Source organism: Sus scrofa, chromosome 12 (genome assembly GCF_054392235.1).
Source record: "Sus scrofa isolate SSC_HxYL_T2T_F1_AM1 chromosome 12, Sscrofa_HxYL_maternal_Yorkshire_Landrace_v2.0, whole genome shotgun sequence".
Classification (NCBI taxonomy): Eukaryota; Metazoa; Chordata; class Mammalia; order Artiodactyla; family Suidae; genus Sus; species Sus scrofa.
The window spans coordinates 24,618,588-24,636,692 of NC_139394.1; the positions used below are offsets into that span (position 1 = coordinate 24,618,588).

The 18,105-nt window shown below is 46.8% G+C and overlaps 3 protein-coding genes across 9 annotated transcripts in view; 1 reads left to right on the forward strand and 2 right to left on the reverse strand.

Annotated features, from left to right (window-relative positions):
* Window positions 1–8,218, reverse strand: part of CBX1 (chromobox 1) — a 28,356-nt gene extending 20,138 nt beyond the window's left edge. Inside the window, exon 1 of the mRNA XM_084984762.1 lies at window positions 7,956–8,218. The gene's annotated coding sequence lies outside the window, so the exon portion shown is untranslated. The remainder of the gene's footprint in view (window positions 1–7,955) is intronic.
* A 280-nt stretch (window positions 8,219–8,498) lies between these two features.
* SNX11 (sorting nexin 11) lies at window positions 8,499–18,041 on the forward strand. 7 transcript variants are annotated; one of them, XM_084984759.1, is made up of 8 exons: window positions 8,499–8,629; window positions 10,656–10,715; window positions 11,702–11,756; window positions 12,476–12,562; window positions 12,852–12,952; window positions 15,024–15,119; window positions 15,310–15,522; window positions 16,541–18,041. In XM_084984759.1, the coding sequence occupies exons 1-8, from the start codon at window positions 8,535–8,537 to the stop codon at window positions 16,812–16,814; spliced, it is 981 nt and encodes a 326-aa protein (XP_084840885.1). In that variant the 5' UTR covers window positions 8,499–8,534; the 3' UTR covers window positions 16,815–18,041. The 7 variants fall into 7 exon arrangements, with proteins under 7 accessions (XP_084840885.1, XP_020922760.1, XP_003131585.1 ...); XM_021067101.2 differs by having other exon boundaries at window positions 8,499–8,583; window positions 11,601–11,756; XM_003131537.4 differs by having other exon boundaries at window positions 8,499–8,583.
* Window positions 10,952–18,105, reverse strand: part of SKAP1 (src kinase associated phosphoprotein 1) — a 327,149-nt gene continuing 319,995 nt past the window's right edge. The window contains exons 17-18 of the transcript XR_014821186.1: window positions 14,995–15,730; window positions 10,952–12,039 (exon numbers count right to left, since the gene is read on the reverse strand). The gene's annotated coding sequence lies outside the window, so the exon portion shown is untranslated. The remainder of the gene's footprint in view (window positions 12,040–14,994; window positions 15,731–18,105) is intronic.

Sequence of the window (18,105 nt, forward strand, 5' to 3'; positions counted from 1 at the left end):
AAGTTTTTTTTTTTTTTTAATGTCTCCCTTACTCTCCTTTTTCCCATCCAACAAGGAACTAAATAGATGAAACTTCTACCAGAAGTTGACTTTCCCCACCTTCAGCTGAAATTCAAATATCCTCCTAATTGGAGGAAAAGGAGAAAGGCAACTGGTCTATTGCACTCCACCCCAGAATGCAGGAGTCTGCTTTTGTGTAAGTTCTGTTGAACCAGGTACTGGGCAGGGTTCTTGAGAATTACCATGTAAGAAACCCAGTCCAGCAATACCATAATAGGGTTCAACTAAAAGAGCTGTGAGAGGAGAGGAGGGAGCAGTTCTTCCTGAGACATTTTTTGGGTTGGGTGTCCATGAAGAGGCAAAAATTCACCTACTCACTCCTTCCTGACGTGTCCTATTCTGTTTTCAATGACTTTATTTATTTATTTTTTATTTTTATTTTTTTTGTCTTTTTGCTATTTCTTGGGCTTCTCTCACGGCATATGGAGGTTCCCAGGCTAGGGGTCGAATCTGAGCTATAGCTGCCAGCCTACGCCAGAGCCACAGCAACGCAGGATCCGAGCCGCATCTGCGACCTACACCACAGCTCACAGCAACGCCAGATCGTTAACCCACTGAGCAAGGGCAGGGATCGAACCCGCAACCTCATCGTTCCTAGTCGGATTCGTTAACCACTGCGCCACGACGGGAACTCTTGTTTTCAATGACTTTAATGATGAGAAAACCAGTTGTAATATTAGCTACTATTATTGAGCGCTTACTCCAGTGCTAGGAATTTGTTAAGTCCTTGATTAATGTTATGTAATCCTCACAACAACCCTGGGAGGTGGAATTGCTATTTCCATTTTGCAGAAGTCTCAGAGGCTGCAAAACCTGTCCAATGGCATTCAGCAAGAAAGTGGTGGAATCAAGTTTGATGTTATTTCTAACTCCAAAACCATATTCCCGCCGGTATAAAATGCCGTCATCCCAAAGTCCTCACGCTGAGCTGAATTCTGCTTTCCCATGTAAATGCCACCTACTTCCCTACTTCTGGCTCCGTAGCAGCACACAGTTCTCTTCTGTTAACATAGTTCCTCTTTCATGTTGTCCTTCTAGTATTGGAATTCAAACCTCTTCTTCACTCTTTTCTAAGTTAAATGTGACCATTTTCTTCATCTATACATCATAAAACAGCAGTCTCTTCTAGCACATCTAGCTTGTTAAATTCTGCCTTTTACAAGCTTATTTCAAAGCAGAGGGAGCCATCATGGCCTTGGTGCTCTACACCATTCGTGAATTAGAGGAGTCAAAGGTCACCTCTTTTTACGCAGCAGAGCGCCACTGGTTTATGCTAATCTGCTAAGAGCTCTCTTGTTAATCATTTATCCTGGAATTCTTTTTCTTTTTCGTCTTTTTTTTTTTTTTTTTTGGTCTTTTTGTCTTTTCTAGGGCCGCTCCCGCAGCATATGGAAGTTCCCAGGCTAGGGGTTGAATTGGAGCTGCAGCCACCGGCCTACGCCAGAGCCAGAGCAACTCAGGATCCCAGCCGCGTCTGCAACCTACACCACAGCTCATGGTAATGCCAGATCCTTAACCCGCTGAGCAAAGCCAGGGATAGAACCCGCAACCTCATGGTTCCTAGTTGGTTTCATTAACCACTGAGCCACGATGGGAACTCCAGGCAATGCCAGATCCTTAACACACTGAGTGAGGCTGCAGCTGTGACTCTGGTCACTGGTGTGGCATGGGTTTGATCCCTGGCCCAGGAACTTCCGCGAGCTGCAGAAAAAAAGATGTTATTTAATATCTAACTTGCAGCGTTTCTGTAGGATTATCAGTAATGTGTAAAGGGAATGGCATATAGCTGGCCTTTAATAAACAGTAGTTATTTTGTAGATAGCTGCTTCTGAGATGTGATTTAAAGAGTGGAGAAAGTACAGGACTTTTAAAATATTTTCCTCTGCACTGTCTGAAAGTCTTTAATTTTTTGCCCAATTTTAAAAATTATTGTAAAACATGTAAAATATAAAATTTAGGAGTTCCCATCATGGCTCAGTGGAAACGAATCTGCCTAGTGTCCATGAGCACACAGGTTTGATCCCTGGCCTTGCTCAGTGGGTTAAGGAGCCAGCGTTGCCGTAAGCTGTGGTGTAGGTCGCAGACATAGCTCGAATCTGGTATTGTTGTGGCTGTGGTGCAGGCTGGCAGCTACAGCTCTGATTCGACCCCTAGCCTGGGAACCTTCATATGCCATGGGCGCAGCCCTAAAAAAATAAAATAAAATATAAAATTTACTACTGTAACTATTTTGAGTGTACAATTCAGTGGTATTAGACACATTCCTAATGTTGGGCATCCATCACCATCTTTCATCTCCATAACTTTTTCCTTGTGAAACAGAAACTATACCCATTAAACAACTCTCCATGCCTCCTTCCCTCCAGGCCAGGACTATCACCATTCTGCTTTCTGTTTCTATGATTTTGACCACTCTGAGTACTCATATAAATGGAATATTTGTCTTTTTGTGACTGGGCTTATTTTGTTAGGCATAATGTTCTCAACAATTCATATGGACATTATGTTGCAGTATATGTAAAATTTCCATTTCTTTGTAAGGCTGAAGAGTATCCCATTCTTTGTATAGATCAAGTTTTGCTTATCCACACATCTGTTGTTAGACAGTGGAGTTGCTTCCACATTTTAGCTATTGTGAATAATGCTGCTATAAACATCGGTGTACAAATATCATTTCTAGACCCTGCTTTCAATTCTTTTGATTATATATCCAGAAGTGGAATTGCTGGACCATTGATAATTTTAAGTAGGAAATCCATACTGGTTTTGTGGCTGTACATTGTACCTTCCCACCAGTAAGGGTTCCAATTTCTCCACGCCCTTATGATCGTTGTCTTTTTTTGCTTTTTGAGTTTTTTTGATAGTAGCCATCCTAATGGGTGTGAGATTTCTTTGTTTCATTTTGACTACTACTTGAAATTCTATTGTTAAAGATTTTTATTCATTTGGGTTTAACAAGCATTCTCTTTTAGATTTTTTTTTTTTTTTTTTTTTTTTTGTCTTTTGTCTTTTTTGTTGTTGTTGCTATTTCTTGGGCCGTTCCCGGGGCATATGGAGGTTCCCAGGCTAGGGGTTGAATCGGAGCTGTAGCCACCGGCCTACGCCAGAGCCACAGCAACGCGGGATCCGAGCCTCGTCTGCAACCTACACCACAGCTCACGGCAACGCCGGATCGTTAACCCACTGAGCGAGGGCAGGGACCGAACCCACAACCTCATGGTTCCTAGTCGGATTCGTTAACCACTGCGCCACGAGGATTCGTTAACCACTGCGCCACGACGGGAACTCCAAGCATTCTCTTTTAAAAGGCAAATATACGTAAGAGCTCTCTCTCTTATCTTCCCTGGTCAGTCTGATGCTCATGTGGCTTCTCTGTAGTAACTGGACTCAAGACTTTGCAAATCATCATACATCCATAGACCTGACATTGATTGATTGGTTTTCGCAAGTGAAGGGATCACGGCTTGGAGTGTGATGATTTGCTAGCATTTCAAGTATGAAAAGGATTGGCCCCATTATCAAGTGTTAGAAATTATTGTTGAAAAATAAGTTAGGGGAGTTCCATTGTGGCTCATCGGGTTAGGAACCCGATTAGTACCCAGGCGGATGCGGCACTACATCAAGGAGTTAAGGTCAGGTGTTGCCATAAGCTGTGGTGTAGGTTGCAGATGTGGCTATGGTGTAGCCGGCAGCTGCAGCTCCAATTCAATCCCTAGACTGGGAACTTCCATCTGCTGCAGGTGTGGCCCTAAAAAACAAAAACGAAAAAAACCCAAAGGAAACAAACAAAAAAGAGCAAAGAGTTCCGGCTATGGAGCAAAAGGATTGGCAGCAATCTCTTCAGTGCCAGGATGTAAGTTCGATCCTAAGCCCAGAACAGTGGGTTAAAAGATCTGGTGTTGCTGCAGTGGTGGCACAGGTAGCAACTGTGGCTTGGATCTGATCCCTGGCCCAGGAACTCCATATGCAGAGGCGTGGCCAAAAAAAAAAACTAGAGACAGAGTTCCTGTTGTAGCTCAGTGGGTTAAGAACCCGACTATTATCAATGAGTATGAGGGTTTCATCCTTGAAATCATTCAGTGGATTAAGAATCCAGCATTGCCACAAGCTGCAGTGTAGTCTGAATATATGGCTTGGATCCTGTGCTGCTGTGGCTGTGGTGTAGGCCAGAAGCTACAGCTCCGATTTGACCCTTAGCTTGGGAACCTCCATATGCCGCAGGTGCGGCCCTAAAAAGGCAATAAAAATATAAAGTTAAAAAATAAAAAAAATTTTTTTGAGTTCCTGCTATGGTGCAACAGGATTGGCGGTGTCTTGGGAGCGCTGGGACACAGGTTCAATCCCCAGTCCAGCACAATGGGTTAAGGATCTAGCATTGCTAAAGCTGTGGTTTAGGTGAAGACTGCAGCTCGGATCTGATCCCTGGTTTGGGAACTCCATATACTGGGGGTGGGGGGGAGGAGAAAATTTATTTATTATAGTTATCTTACAATGTTGTGCCAATTTCTGCTGTACAGAAAAATGACTCAGTCAAATAAATATATACATTCTAAAGTACATGTGTTTTTAATGTTCTATGTGATGAAATGGGAGATATACATGAAGCACTCTGCTAATTACTGAAGTGTATGGTTATGAAATTGACATGTATGAGCTGAACAAGCTGTTTTTTTTTTAAGAATAGCATTTTTTTTTTGTCTTTTTAGGGCCACACCTGAGGCATGTGGAGGTTCCCAGGCAAGGGGTTGAATCAGAGCTGTAGCCTCTGGCCTACACCACAGCCACAACGACGAAGGATCTGTGACCCACATTACAGCTCACAACAATGCCAGATCCTTAACTCACTGAGCGAGGCCAGGGATCGAACCTGCGTCTTCATGGATGCTAGTCAGATTCATTTCCACTGAGCCATGACGAGAACTCCTAGAATACCACTTTTATTTGAAAGAAAAATTGTGGTTATTTGACTTGGATATCTGAACAAAGTGAACCTGCGACTTAGAGGAAAATGATTGAAAGAAAGTATTTTTGCCCATGACAAAATTTGAGCTTTTGGAGTTCCAATCGTGGCTCAGCAGAAACGAATCTGATTAGTATCCACAAGGACGCAGGTTCGATCCCTGGCCTCACTCAGTGGGTTAAGGATCTGGTGTTGCTGTGAGCTATGGTGTAAGTCACAGATGAGGCTGGGATCTGGCGTTGCTGTGGCTGTGGTGTAGGCCAGTAGCTACAGCTCCAATTGGACCCCTAGCCTGGGAACCTCTATATGCCAAGAGTGGGGCCCTAAAAAGACCAAAAAAAACAGAGAGAGATAGAGAGCTTTCAAGCAAAAATTATAAATTTGGAAGATGTGGTGAGGCAGAATATGCCACCCCTAAATATGGCACTTTGGCATGTGGATTATTTTGAGCTGAACGCAGTAGCAGACTTAGGGAAAACTTTTCTTTCTTTCTTTTTTTTTTTTATTTTTAGGACCTAACCTGTGGCATATGGAAGTTCCAGGGTCAAGGGTCAAAAAGGAGCTGCAGAACTTGTTCCCTCTGAGTTCTTTTTTTATTTGTTGTGTGACTTGGTCTTTGTCTTTTCTTTTCCCTAGTTTTCAGGCTAGGGAATTGGAGCTGCAGCTGCCTACGCTGCAGCCACAGCAACGTCAGATCTGAGCCGCATCTGGGACCTACACCACAGCTTGTGGCAATGCTGGATCCTTAACCCATTGAGTGAGGCCAGGGATTGAACCTGCATCCTCGCTGACACTGTGTCAGGTTCTTAACCCACTGAGCCACAAGAGGAACTCCAGGGAAAACTTTCACTTCTCCCTAACTATCTTAAAGAATGGAGGCAGGGGACTTGTACCAGAAAAAGAGCTACTACCAGAGATAACTTTTTTTATCTGAACGACTTATCAGGATGACTAGGCAAACTTTTTTTTTTCCCTTCATCTGTGGCATGTGGAAGTTCCTGGGTCAGGGATCAAACCTGTACTGCAGTTGCTGCCTGTGCCAGAGCTGAGGCAACGCTGGATCCTTAACCCACTGTGCCACAAGGGAACTTCCTGGGCAAACTTCTAATTACCAAACACCTGCTCTCCTTCTAGTCCTGTGAATTGCCCTACCCTACTTTGAAGCCCCAGGCTCCTAGCCCAGTCTTCAGCTCAAGATGGCATATGAGTCTCCACTGCCTAACTTGCCCTTGGGTATCATTTTTATGGGGCTCCTCTAAGTACAAAATTGTTTTTTCTCCTGTTAATTTGTCTTACTTCAGCCAAAGAACCTAGAAAAGAAGGGAAAACTTTTCTGCCATTATAGGAAAATGAAGTATTCACCAGTGAGCTTGATGGCAACTTTGCAAGACTGATGAATTCAGTGATGCTTTTAATAAATGTGACTTTTTTTTTTTTTTTTTGGCTTTTAGGGGTCGCACTCGCGGCATGTGGAGGTTCCCAGGCTAGGGGTCCAATCGGAGCTAGTTGCCAGCCTACACCACAGTTCACAGCAACACCAGATCCTTAACCCACTGAGTGAGGCCAGAGATTGAACCCACAACCTCATGGTTCCTAGTCAGATTCGTTTCCACTGTGCCACCATGACGGGAACCCCTTAAATGTGATTTTTAATCACATTTTAATAAACGTGATATTTAAAATACTGAAAAGTGGAATTCCCGTGGTGGCGCAGTGGTTAATGAATCTGACTAGGAACCATGAGGTTGCGGGTTCGATCCCTGCCCTTGCTCAGTGGGTTAATGATCCGGCGTTGCCATGAGCTGTGGTGTAGGTCACAGACATGGCTCGGATCCTGCGTTGCTGTGGCTCTGGTGTAGGCTGGCAGCTACAGCTCCGATTCAACCCCTAGCCTGGGAACCTCCATATGCCGAGGGAGCGGCCCAAGAAATGGCAAAAAGACAAAAAAAAAAAAAAAAAAAAAAAAAAACTGAAAAGTGAAATACATTAATATTTGGAAGATCTACATTACTCAGAAAACCAGTATTTTCCAAATGGTTTCAGATTTCCCATTGCAACTAACCTTAAAGAAACTACCATTTAGAGTTCCCTTGTGGAGCAGTGGGTTAAGGGCCTGGTGTGTCACTGTAGTGGCCCCAATTGCTTCTGTGGCAATGGTTTGATCCCTGGCCTGGGGAACTTCCACATGTTGTGGGTGAGGCCAAAAAAGAAAAAGAAAAAAAAATTACAATTTGATGAGTTTTGCTAGTATACAATAAGAGTATCCACAATTATCGAAGGCTAAAGATACTTCTCCCTTGTCATCTATGTACCTGTGTAAGACCAGATTTTCTTCATTTCCTAGTCCAAAACAAAATCACAAGAGAGAATGGGGAAGCTAATACAAGAATTCAGCTGTCTTCTATTATGCCAAACATGAAAGAGATTTGCAAAATGGTAATAGAATAACATTCTACTCGATAATTTTTTTGGGTTTTGGAAAGTGTAGTTATATTTCATAAAATAAATTACGTTCACATGTAATGGTTTGTTATTAGTTTTAGGTGAATAGATACGTTTTTCTAATTTCTCAGTTTTAATTTCTAATCCGGTGAACATCCCACATAAACAAAAGCTCTTTGGGGTCCTTAAATATTTGTAAGAATGTAAAGGGATCCTGAGACCAACAAGTTTGAGAAAAGCTGCTTTGGGGTACGTGGACCTTACCTTATGAGATTTCTCCACCTTACAGAAGAGGAACTTAAGACATAAAGATTTAAGATCACACGGTCAGCGTAGTGCTGGTCATTGTACCCAGGTCTTTAAACTCCAGAGCTCGTATTTGCGACTGCAACTTTTCCCTTGATATTAGCTTTTCTAAAATTATTTTTAAGCAGATAGTTAAAAGGCATTTCAACAACATAAACATCGTAGTCAATGTATTTTTCTTTCTTACTAACTGGCTGGACGATCTTTCCTAGGGCTTGCTCCGCAAGTGAAACCGGTGTTTGCTGCAAAGTCCTCAGCCGGTTTTCGCTCCGACAGTCTGGTCTTCGAATCTGAGTTGGTGTTTCCTTGGTAAAGCCGGGGAACTGGAGCCAGGGTTCACATGGGGACTCGCCCAGGCTCAGCGAGGTTCCCACGCTTTGGACTCTGCCACACTCTAGACCGCTGATCATCCCTTCACACTCTGCCCCGGGACCCACTTTGGGATGTTTCGGGGTTGTTCCTTGGCCACTGATTGGCTGGGCCTGACAACGATGGGTGGGATGCGGCTCTGGATTGGACGTCAGAGCCTCTTGTCTCCCCACGCCCACGTCCACCCTGCAGCCTCCCAGGGGAGAGGTAAGAATAGCTACTCCAGCAGTGGCCAGCGCTGGGCGGAGCGCACCGCCGGGGCGAGGCTGCCACTGAGAGCCCGGGCCTGCGGGGCGGGGCGTCTGGGCACCCGGGATTGGCGCGCCGGCAACTTTCTCCCGTCGTGCATCGGGGCGCCGGCAGCTCACCCGGAAGGAGAAGCCGGGACTCTGACTATATGTTGGGCTGTCAGCGGTGTCGTTGTGGGGAGTGGGCGCTGCTTTCAGGTGAGGGGGAGTGGGCGGGTCCGCGGGGAGTGGGTGCTGCTGTCAGGTGAAGGGGCGTGGGCTCTGGTCTTAGGTAAGGCCTGCAGGCTTGAGCGTCAGCAGTGGCGCTTAGGGTGGGGACCTTGCTGGACATCCTGAGGAAGGAACCGACTCCTCTCCAGAGATGAAGGCAGGGGCTAGCTCAGTATCCGAGGAAGGAAACCGGCTTTTCCACTTATTTATAAAGTGTAAAGCATCTTTCCTTCCCACTCCTCAGGCTTAGTAGGCAAAAGGGAGTAAGGACTATGTGGCCTTTTTTGCTCCTAGTTCGTTAGGAACACAGGGGGTGTGGCCGGAGTAAAAGTTTGGAGACTTTTAGCCAAACGCTAGGACTAAGACTAATGACACATATTTTACGAGGACCCAGAAGACTCTTGCACTAGATTGTGGTCGCCTTTGTGTCTCAGCTTGCAAGTGGAGAGAGTGGCAAGTTGCAGATCACCAAAAGATGGAGCATAGCTGCTTGGTTGAGAACAGGCAGAGCTTGGTCAGACAGGAGAGCTCCTTCTACCACCTGTGAGTGTTTCTCCGAAGCAGAGTCTTTTGAGTTGCCATCTGGCACCAAGAGCTGAAGGCTGAGTAAGCAAGGATGAGCGTCTTGGTGGCTCAGTATACTTTTTATCACCTGATTTTTTTTTCTTAACCTGTCTCTTGAAGTAGTTTAAATCTGAGGGAAAATGGTGGAGTTAAAGCCTTGAATTGCTACCTTGAATTGTTGAGGCATTGGAAAGCTTTACAAGGAATCTACCCTATAAACAAACTGGGTTTTCCTTGGAGGTCCTGGGAAAAGCAAAGGAAAACTTCAAATGTGATTGTAGGGTCGCAGGAAGCTACACTTCCTGGTGCTGGTGCCAAGTAAGTAGCTGAAACTATACTTAGTCAGATGACACATGGATCCATCTCCTAGATCATGGAGCTAAAATTAAGAACTTCCTTCTTCCCTCCAAGGGCTGAAATGAGCTTTATTTCCTCCTAAGGAGTGCACAGGGAGGAAGCTGATGGAGAATAGTAGTTGCTGAAAATTATTACTTGAAGTCTAGGTTTTTGTGGCCCCGTTGTTTCTAAGGAAAGTTACCATTGAAACTTTCTTAGTGCTTTGTGAACTTAGACTTAAGTTTATACCATCTTGGAGATCCTAGGATTTTTAAAGCCAGTTTATAGCTTTTAGTTTCTAAGTGGTATGATTCCCAAAGGAAAGGAGGGGAACTTGCTTTTGGAGGTGGTTCAGAGTCCTAGGCAAACTCTTCTTGAGCCTGAGAGTGATGACCATTAAGTTACTAAATTATGGTCCTGAATTTGGGAAACCTTTCAAGGCATTGTGGATGTTCGAGTGTGTGGATTTCCTTGTTAGCATCTCTCCTGTTGTTCCTTTTGTAGGAAAAACGGTTCAGTGTATTTAACTGTCTGCTCCTGTGCTGGTAATTAACCAATGCCTGAAAAGAGAAAAGAAAAGATGTCTTCGTTTTAATCTGAGGAGATTAGTTGTTCACAGTGAGTTGGCCTGCCTTTTTGGGTCACAGCCACTTGACTGCTTACATGCAGGACTGCTTACATGCATCAGTGGCCATGGAACTGGACAGTCCTGCCTTCCAGTTCAGGACTCTTTGGCGGTAGTGACCGCATCAAATGAAAAATCAGAATGTCAGCATGAATACTGTTAAAGATGATATCTCAATCACAAAATTTCCTGTTTGTTCAGCTCTATAGCCCAATTTTGGTGTATATCATGCAGTTTAATCTCTGCATGCAGTGCCGGTGTGTGGCGAGCCCTTCTGGTATACCGGAAAGGATTGGAAAAGCTGTGTGCTTTGCTAATTTTGTGGCGTAAATGAGTTCCCCTTCTCTTGAAATGTTAGCCTTGTGTTAGCACAACATAAAATAGAAGGAAACTCATTACACGCTCTTCTAATGGTAAGGCAGAACTAATAAGAGAATGTGTTTAAAATTAATTGTGGGACTGTAAAAACGAGTGGGTGTGTGAATGGGCATGAGGGGAGGAGAGGGAGAGCTTAGCGATAGTCTTGTTTTCCCAGGAGCCAGCCCGGATCATTTGTTGGCAGTACATATTGGCTGAAGTCAGTTTTCATTTCAAGGTAAATTGGAAAGGGAAATTAAACCTTATTGTTCCGCTCTTAAGAGAGGAGAAGGGGGTGGAGGCGGCAGCCAGAGTGGATGCTGTTGGAGTGGTTCTAGGAGTAACAAGATTAGTGCTGTATTTTAACAGAAGGTGACATCATGGGCCCCTTTGGACTTGAGTAACCCTGTGCTGCAGCCTTCATGGTCCCCTTGTCGGAGTGGGCGATGTCGCTGCACATGTAAACTGCCACATTGGGGGAAATCAGTGGCTTAGGCTTTAATGAATCTTTGCAAAGGAGCGGAAAACATCCTGAGTCGACCTGTGCAGCTGTGGGGTGCTTGGGCAGAGGTGCAAACCGCATATCGAGAGAGGAAATGATTAGAACCATTGGCTTGGGTTCCAGAGATTGGATTAGATAAGGGAAGGTCATTGCTGGGCAGCCCGCTCAGGTGCCCCCGGAACTCTCTGACCCTGAGAGGTACCTTCGGGGGCGGGTGTGTGTGTGTGTGACTGTGCTTAGCAAGACAAAAGATAGACTTAGGAGCTTTGGTGTGTGTGTGCGGTTTTGGTTGTCTCTAGATAGCCAGAAGGGGGCGATGTCGGGCTCACTTAGAGAGCTGTGCTGTGTGCGCCCACAGACACTGCTGGGCATCGCTGGTGTTTTCAGGCAGAAAGCTTTTAGAGCCCACCTGCCTGTTCTGGCTGCCTGAGAGGACATTGTGCAGACCTGAACGTGCTTTTTAGCTAGAGGCGGCTTGGGTCAGGGTCTCCACCAGGGACTAAGAAGGGAGGCAAATCCCACAGGGCTTTTAGCTTGGCACCACGCTTCTGTGGGGGGGATTTTTTTTGCTTCCTCTTAAGTTTTACTCAAGAACAAAAAAAGTTGTCTGTGTTTCCCCAGGGGAGACTGATGAAAAATTTTCAGGGTTTTGCCCTGGCAGAGAGAAGTAAGGGTGGAAGCCAACTAACGGTGATTGATCCTGTGTCTCTGCCCTTTGCCAGATGTTTCCTACCAATGGGCTTTTGGTGTAGGATGTTGGAGAACCAAGAGCAGGAGGTAAGCACGTAGTTTCTGGGGAACAGGTGGGTTAAAGTTTGAGGGCATGTGGGAGGTTCAGATATTGCTGGGCTGTGTTCTTCTGACAGTAAGGCCTTGGTGGTTCTGATGAGCTCAAAGTCAAGCCAAGAGAAGGAAATCAACAGTAAAGGCATTACTGGGAAACGAGGTTCCATTTTCACAAGCTTTTCCATTCCTTGGAAGGTACTAGAATATAAGCTTCATAAGGGCAAGGATTTTTGTCTCTTGTTCATGTTCTATCCCCAGTGCCTTCGAACAGTGCCTGCCACAAAGAGGGTGATCAATAAATATTTGCTGAATTGAATGAATAAATGAACAAATGAGCAAAATTGGTGCCGAGTGAAAAATCTGGCAACTTGTGTGTCAAAGCTGCCTTCTTGTGTGGATGAGCTGAAGCTCAAAGAGCATTTCTTTCTTTTTTCTTTTTCTTTTTTTTTCATTTTAGGGCCACACCTGTGGCATGTGGAAGTTCCCAGGCTAGGGGTCGAACTGGAGCTGTAGCCACCAGCTTATGCCACAGCCACAGCAATGAGGGATCCGAGCCTCATCTGCGATCTATACCACAGCTCATGGCAATATCAGATCCTTAACCCACTGAGCGAGACCAGGGTTCGAACCCACGTCCTCGTGGTTACTAGTCGGGTTTGTTTCCACTGCACCATAATGGGAACTCCTCAAGGAGCATTTCTTACCTGCAGGAGGTGATCACTGTGCGTGTTCAGGACCCCCGAGTGCAGAATGAGGGCTCCTGGAATTCTTATGTGGATTATAAGATATTCCTTCACGTAAGTGCATCCAACTCAGTACTGGGGTCAACACCTTCAACCAGGGCTGAGGGCCAGTGCTGAGACAGGACCTGTCCATGGATGTTTTGACAGAAGAAAAGGAGGGAGGAGAGGAAAGAGCCTGGGGTTTGTCTGAGAGTTGCTTTCAGGCTGCCTGGTGGCACCTTGCTCTGCTTGGAGCCCCTGGCTGTGGCCTGGTGGCTTGGGTCCTCAGTGAGAGTGACAATGGGGCGTTCAGGTGAACATGAGCTTTTTCCACTAAACCCTTTGCATGTGCTTCCTCCTGTAGACCAATAGCAAGGCCTTTACTGCCAAGACGTCCTGTGTGCGTCGCCGCTACAGGGAGTTTGTATGGCTGAGAAAGCAGCTACAGAGAAATGCTGGCTTAGTGTGAGTTTGCTCTTGTTTTTCTTTCTTGGGTCTGAGACTGGCTTTTTAGGTGCTGACTTTGGCAACTGGAATTTACAATGAGAAAAAACTTGGCAACTTGCAACACGTACTAAGGAAATTGAGAAATGTGTTCTTCAATTATGTTTTCAAGTCAGTGAAGAAAGTAAAGACAGAGTTCTTTTTCTTTTTCTTTTTTTTTTTAGGGCTGCACCCACAGCATATGGAGGTTCCCAGGCTAGGGGTCGAATCGGAGCTGTAGCTGCTGGCCTACACCACAGCCACAGTAACGCCAGATCAGAGCCTCCTCTGCAACCTACATCACAGCTCATGGCAACACCAGATCCTTAACCCACTGAGCGAGGCCAGGGATTGAACCCACAACCTCGTGGTTCCTAGTCGGATTCATTTCCTCTGTGCTACAAGGGGAACTCCCAGAGTTCTTATTTCTAATATTTTGACCCAATAAAGCCCAACAAATATAAAAAATATTTTTCTTTTTTCTTTTTATATGCATGAATAGTCTAGGGATAAACAAAGCTACTGCTAGTTTTTTTTCTTTTCTTTTTTTTAAGCCGTACCTGTGGCATGTGGAAGTTCCCGGGTCAGGGATTGAACCCCCACCACAGCGACCTGGGCCGCTGCAGTAATAAGGCTGGATCCTTAACCTACTGAGCCACAAGGGAATTCCTACTGCTAGCTTTTTAAGTGTGGTTGACTGGTTATCAGCAACTTTTTAGCACCTGACTAATTTGACAGGTGGTGTCCCCATCCACTTGATATGTAAAAATTGTGATTTTTTTTTTTCTTCTTCTTTGTGCAGATTCCTTTATTCGGAACTATAATACACTGAAAGCCTTAGGAAAAGCAGTACTGGTCACTCCTCAGCTACATACTCTGAATAAGTCCTAAAACTGGAGACAGTTTAGAACAGTGATGCTACCGCAGTATGGTCCCTGAATGCTCTAGTGATCCTGTTTTACTTACTGTGTTTACTCTGTGGGACTGAAGAGGCCATTGTCACGGGGGAGGCCCTCAGAAGCCAGTTAGAACTTCCTCTGAACAGATCCTGCCTTCTCTAGTCTGGCCTGTTTTTTTTTTTTTTTGGCTGCGACTGTGGCATATGGAAGTTCCTGGGCCAGGGATGAAACCTGTGCCACAGCAGCGACCCAGGCCATTGCAGTGACAATGCCACATCTTTACCCCACTGTGCCACAAGAGAATTCCCGGACTGTTTTTGTTGTTTGTTTTTTACACTTAAAAAAAATTGAAAGTATAGTTAAAGCCTGTTATTTTTAAAGCACATGCTGTGCCTCATAAGAGAGGCTAGGGAGGCTTGAGGAGTTTGTGGATGATTTGCTGCAACTCAACTCCTTGTAGAAAACTCCAAAAACGTGACCCTCTGGGACTGGAGAAGGTTGTCTTAATTTACACGAGGACCCACACTCTCCATGTCTCCAGGTCCAGGTTTCCTCCTTTTTAAATAAAAGCCGAGAGTTCCCTTGTGGCTCGGGGGGTTAAAGATCTGGCATTGTCACTGCTGTGGCTCTGGTTACAGCTGTGTTGTGGATTCGATCCCTGGCCTGGGAACTTCTCCGTGCTGTGGGTGCAGCCAAAAAAAAAAAAAAAAAATATATATATATATATATATATATAGTGTTTAAATAACAGTTGATGGTGGGAGTGGGTTTTGTCAACAATGTAGTTTAGCAGCCTAGAGTTTTTAAGTCCTAGACTTGGTTCAGATATGAGCGCTGCTGTTTACTGGCTCTGTGACATTGGGAAATGTACTTGACTGCTCTGATTCTATTTCCTTACCACTAAAATGGGGACTCTAATATCTTTCTCACAGGGTTTGGGGGAGGATTATATGAAGTAAGGTTTGTAAAACATGTAGCACAGTGCCTGACACATGGCATGCAGACAGTCAGTGTTAGCCCCCTTCCCCGCCACCTTCTTAAATGCTGTTTGTATGGATTCGTGTCTCTTTGGGGGGGATTTCCTTGATCAGGGGCTGGACTGACTGTCTTGGACGTTACACTTACCTTGAGTGTCACATTGTGCGACCCCACAGGCCTGTACCGGAACTTCCTGGGAAGTCAACCTTCTTTGGCAGCTCAGATGAGTTCATAGAGAAGCGACGACAAGGTCTGCAGCACTTTCTCGAAAAGTGAGTGGACTTGGCGGGCTAGGGCCGGGCAGGATGGCCCCTGAGCACACACAGGCACATGTGTGTTAGAAGCCTTGCTTGCACCCTCATGCCTTCAGGGCTGACTCAAGCCACAAGCCCTCCGGGTGGAGCTGGGGAGAGCCGCCGCCCAGGGTGATGCCCTGTGTTGAACTACCTGTGTTTGCCCCAGGGTCCTGCAGAGTGTGGTCCTTCTGTCAGACAGCCAGTTACACCTCTTCCTGCAAAGCCAGCTCTCGGTGCCTGAGATAGAAGCCTGTGTCCAGGGCCGCAGCCCCATGTCCGTTTCCGACGCCATTCTCCGCTATGCTATGTCCAACTGTGGCTGGGCCCAGGAGGAGAGGCGGGGCTCCTCTCACCTGGCTAAAGGAGACCAGCCGAAGAGGTAACTGAAGCACTCTTTTTTTGCGACTCCAGGGGCTAGGATGACTGTAACCAGTGAAGTGTCGCTTGGTAGAGAAAGTAAGGTCACAGCGTTGGTGGCCTTTCCCAAGAGCCCTGGGTCTCCTTGTGCACGGTTCTCCCATCCCATGCACAAGGGTCTTGGGTCTGTGTTCGCCCACCCCTGGGGAGCCAGCTCTCCTGTATGGAACCTGGGGAGAAAGGAAAGAAGGCGTTCTTATTTATTCATTTTGTTCTTTGTCCTCTTAACCTGTATCCCCACCCCCATCTTCATTAGATAACAACTTTATTGAGCTATAATTCACACACATAAAATTCACGCTTTTAGTGTACAATTCAGTAGTTGTAGTTTATTCACAAAGCTGTGCAACCATCAAACATTTTCATCTTTTTAACTTTTTTTTAGGGCCGCCCCTGTGGCACATGGAAGTTCCCGGGCGAGGGGTCGAATTAGAGCTGTAGCTGCCAGTGTACGCCACAGCCACAGCCACAGCCACAGCCACGCCAGACCCCAGCCATGTGGCCTACACCGCAGGGATCTCACGCCAAGGCTGGATCCTTAACCCACGGAGTGAGGCCAGGGATCAAACCCATGTCTTCATGGATACTGGTTGTGTTTGTTACTGCCGAGCCACAACCGGAAGTCCAATTTTAGAACATTTTCATCATCCCTAGAGAAACCTTATGCCCCTTAGCAGGGACTCCCCATTTCCCCCAACCCCTAGAGCCTGGCAACCGCCGTCTACTTTCTGTGTCTATGGACTTGCCTGTTCTGGGCACTTCACACAAAGGGAGCCACACACTGTGTGGTCTTTTGTGACGGGCTTCCTCCACTCAGCGCATTTTCACAGTGCGCCTGCGCTGTGCTGTGTATCAGCACTGAATTCCTTTCTCTGCCCAGATGGCTAGACCTCCTTTTGTTGTCCATTCACATGTGTTTTGTCCATTCATTTTTGTTTACCGGTTCGTGCCCTTTGTCTCCCACTCCCCCTCTTTTCCAGTTGCTGCTTTCTTCCAAGATCGGGCAGGAGGCGCTCTTCCTCACCGCCTCCTGGTGAAGAAAAGGACCATTTTGAGGTGTGGGCCCCTGTGGTTGACTCTGAGGCGCCTTCCTTGGAGAGCCCCCCTCTCCCACCTCCCTCCTCACCGTCATGCTGTGGTTTTGCAAGACCAGACGAGAAAATCTCTGCTCCTCCGCCTGTGGGGAGGGCCGTGGGAGGGGACCCTGCTGTGCCTTCAGACCCTGGTCAGCTGGAAACAGTTCTGGAAAAATGAGCTCCGCTTGGAGCTCTGGGTTCTGCTCTGAGGCAGACGAAGGAGATGCGGGTGGAGTTGGACTCAGGCCGGTGGTGGGGAGGCTGGGCAGCTTCACGTCTCAGCCTTGTCTCTGCTCGTGCTAGTTGCACGTTGCTCAGTCATGACAACTCCGCAAACTTCCTCCTTAGGAAGAGACACAGTGCAGATGTTTGTAAGTTAGGCACCGGGCCCAGGGGTTGTTGGTTTTGAACCAAACCCCATCTTTACTCTCCTGGGAGCTGAGTTTCTTTAGGCATTTGTTAATGGGCCGCCCAGGAGCACTGTCTCAGGTGACTGGTTTGGGGGACCTGGAGGTGGCAGATTTTAAGCTGCCATATTGACTATTATTCCAGCAGGAATGCTTGTGTTATTGTATTCTCACCGGCTCTGTTTTCACAGCGGCCCCAGGAGCACTTGGTTTCTGGGAGGCGGGTCTCTTGTCTGCCTCCTTGCATGGGCAGGGGGGTGAATGTTCTCCCAATTCCTTGCTTTTCCTCCATCAATACCACTGGATGGAACGGTGCTGCGCCTCCTGTCGCTGGGGCTTCCTGCGCATCTCAGGACCCTGGCCTGGCCGTGTGGGGCCTGAGACCCATGAAAAAGCTCGTGGCCATCCACGGAAGAGAAGGGACTGGTCACAGCCGGAGAAGAGGGAACCGCTCCGGGGCTTTGTTTTGGAAGGGCTGCCCGGGGCTGTCACTGTGTCTCTGGCTGTAAAGCAGCGACACGACAGTCCTCTCTGCAGGGTTAGCCTGGGCTCCTTTCTTTTCTGAATCCTTTTCTTCTCCCTTAGTAACAGCTCCCTGCCCCCGGGGCTTCAGCCACCTCGGTGTCCCTCTGCTGTGTGGTGGGGAGGCCGTATGTTCAATCCAGTGGGGTGCAGGGGCTTTGTTTCTGCCTGGAGAGAGGGCTCTGGGGATGGAAATGAGGAACAGCAGGCCTTCAGACAATGAGGCGTTCTGCCCTCCTGCTGCCGTAATTCTCTCCTCCGAGGCCAGAGCTGGTAGGAGATGAGTGCCGCTGGCGTGGCGCCTCGCTCTGCACTCGGGTTTGTGTCTGTGGTTCTCCTTCTCGCCCGCCCCTCCCTCCTCCGGCTGTCCCACCCTGTCCGTGGGCGCTTTTACCACCGGCCTGTGCTGTGGGACTGTCATGGCATTTAGTTCAGAGGTGAGGGGCTTTGGCCTGAAATAAAATGCAAGTATTTAAGACTGTTGTTGCAATTGGTGTCTAACAAGCTGTAGCAGTGGAGGAGGGAGTGAGGGCTGGCAGT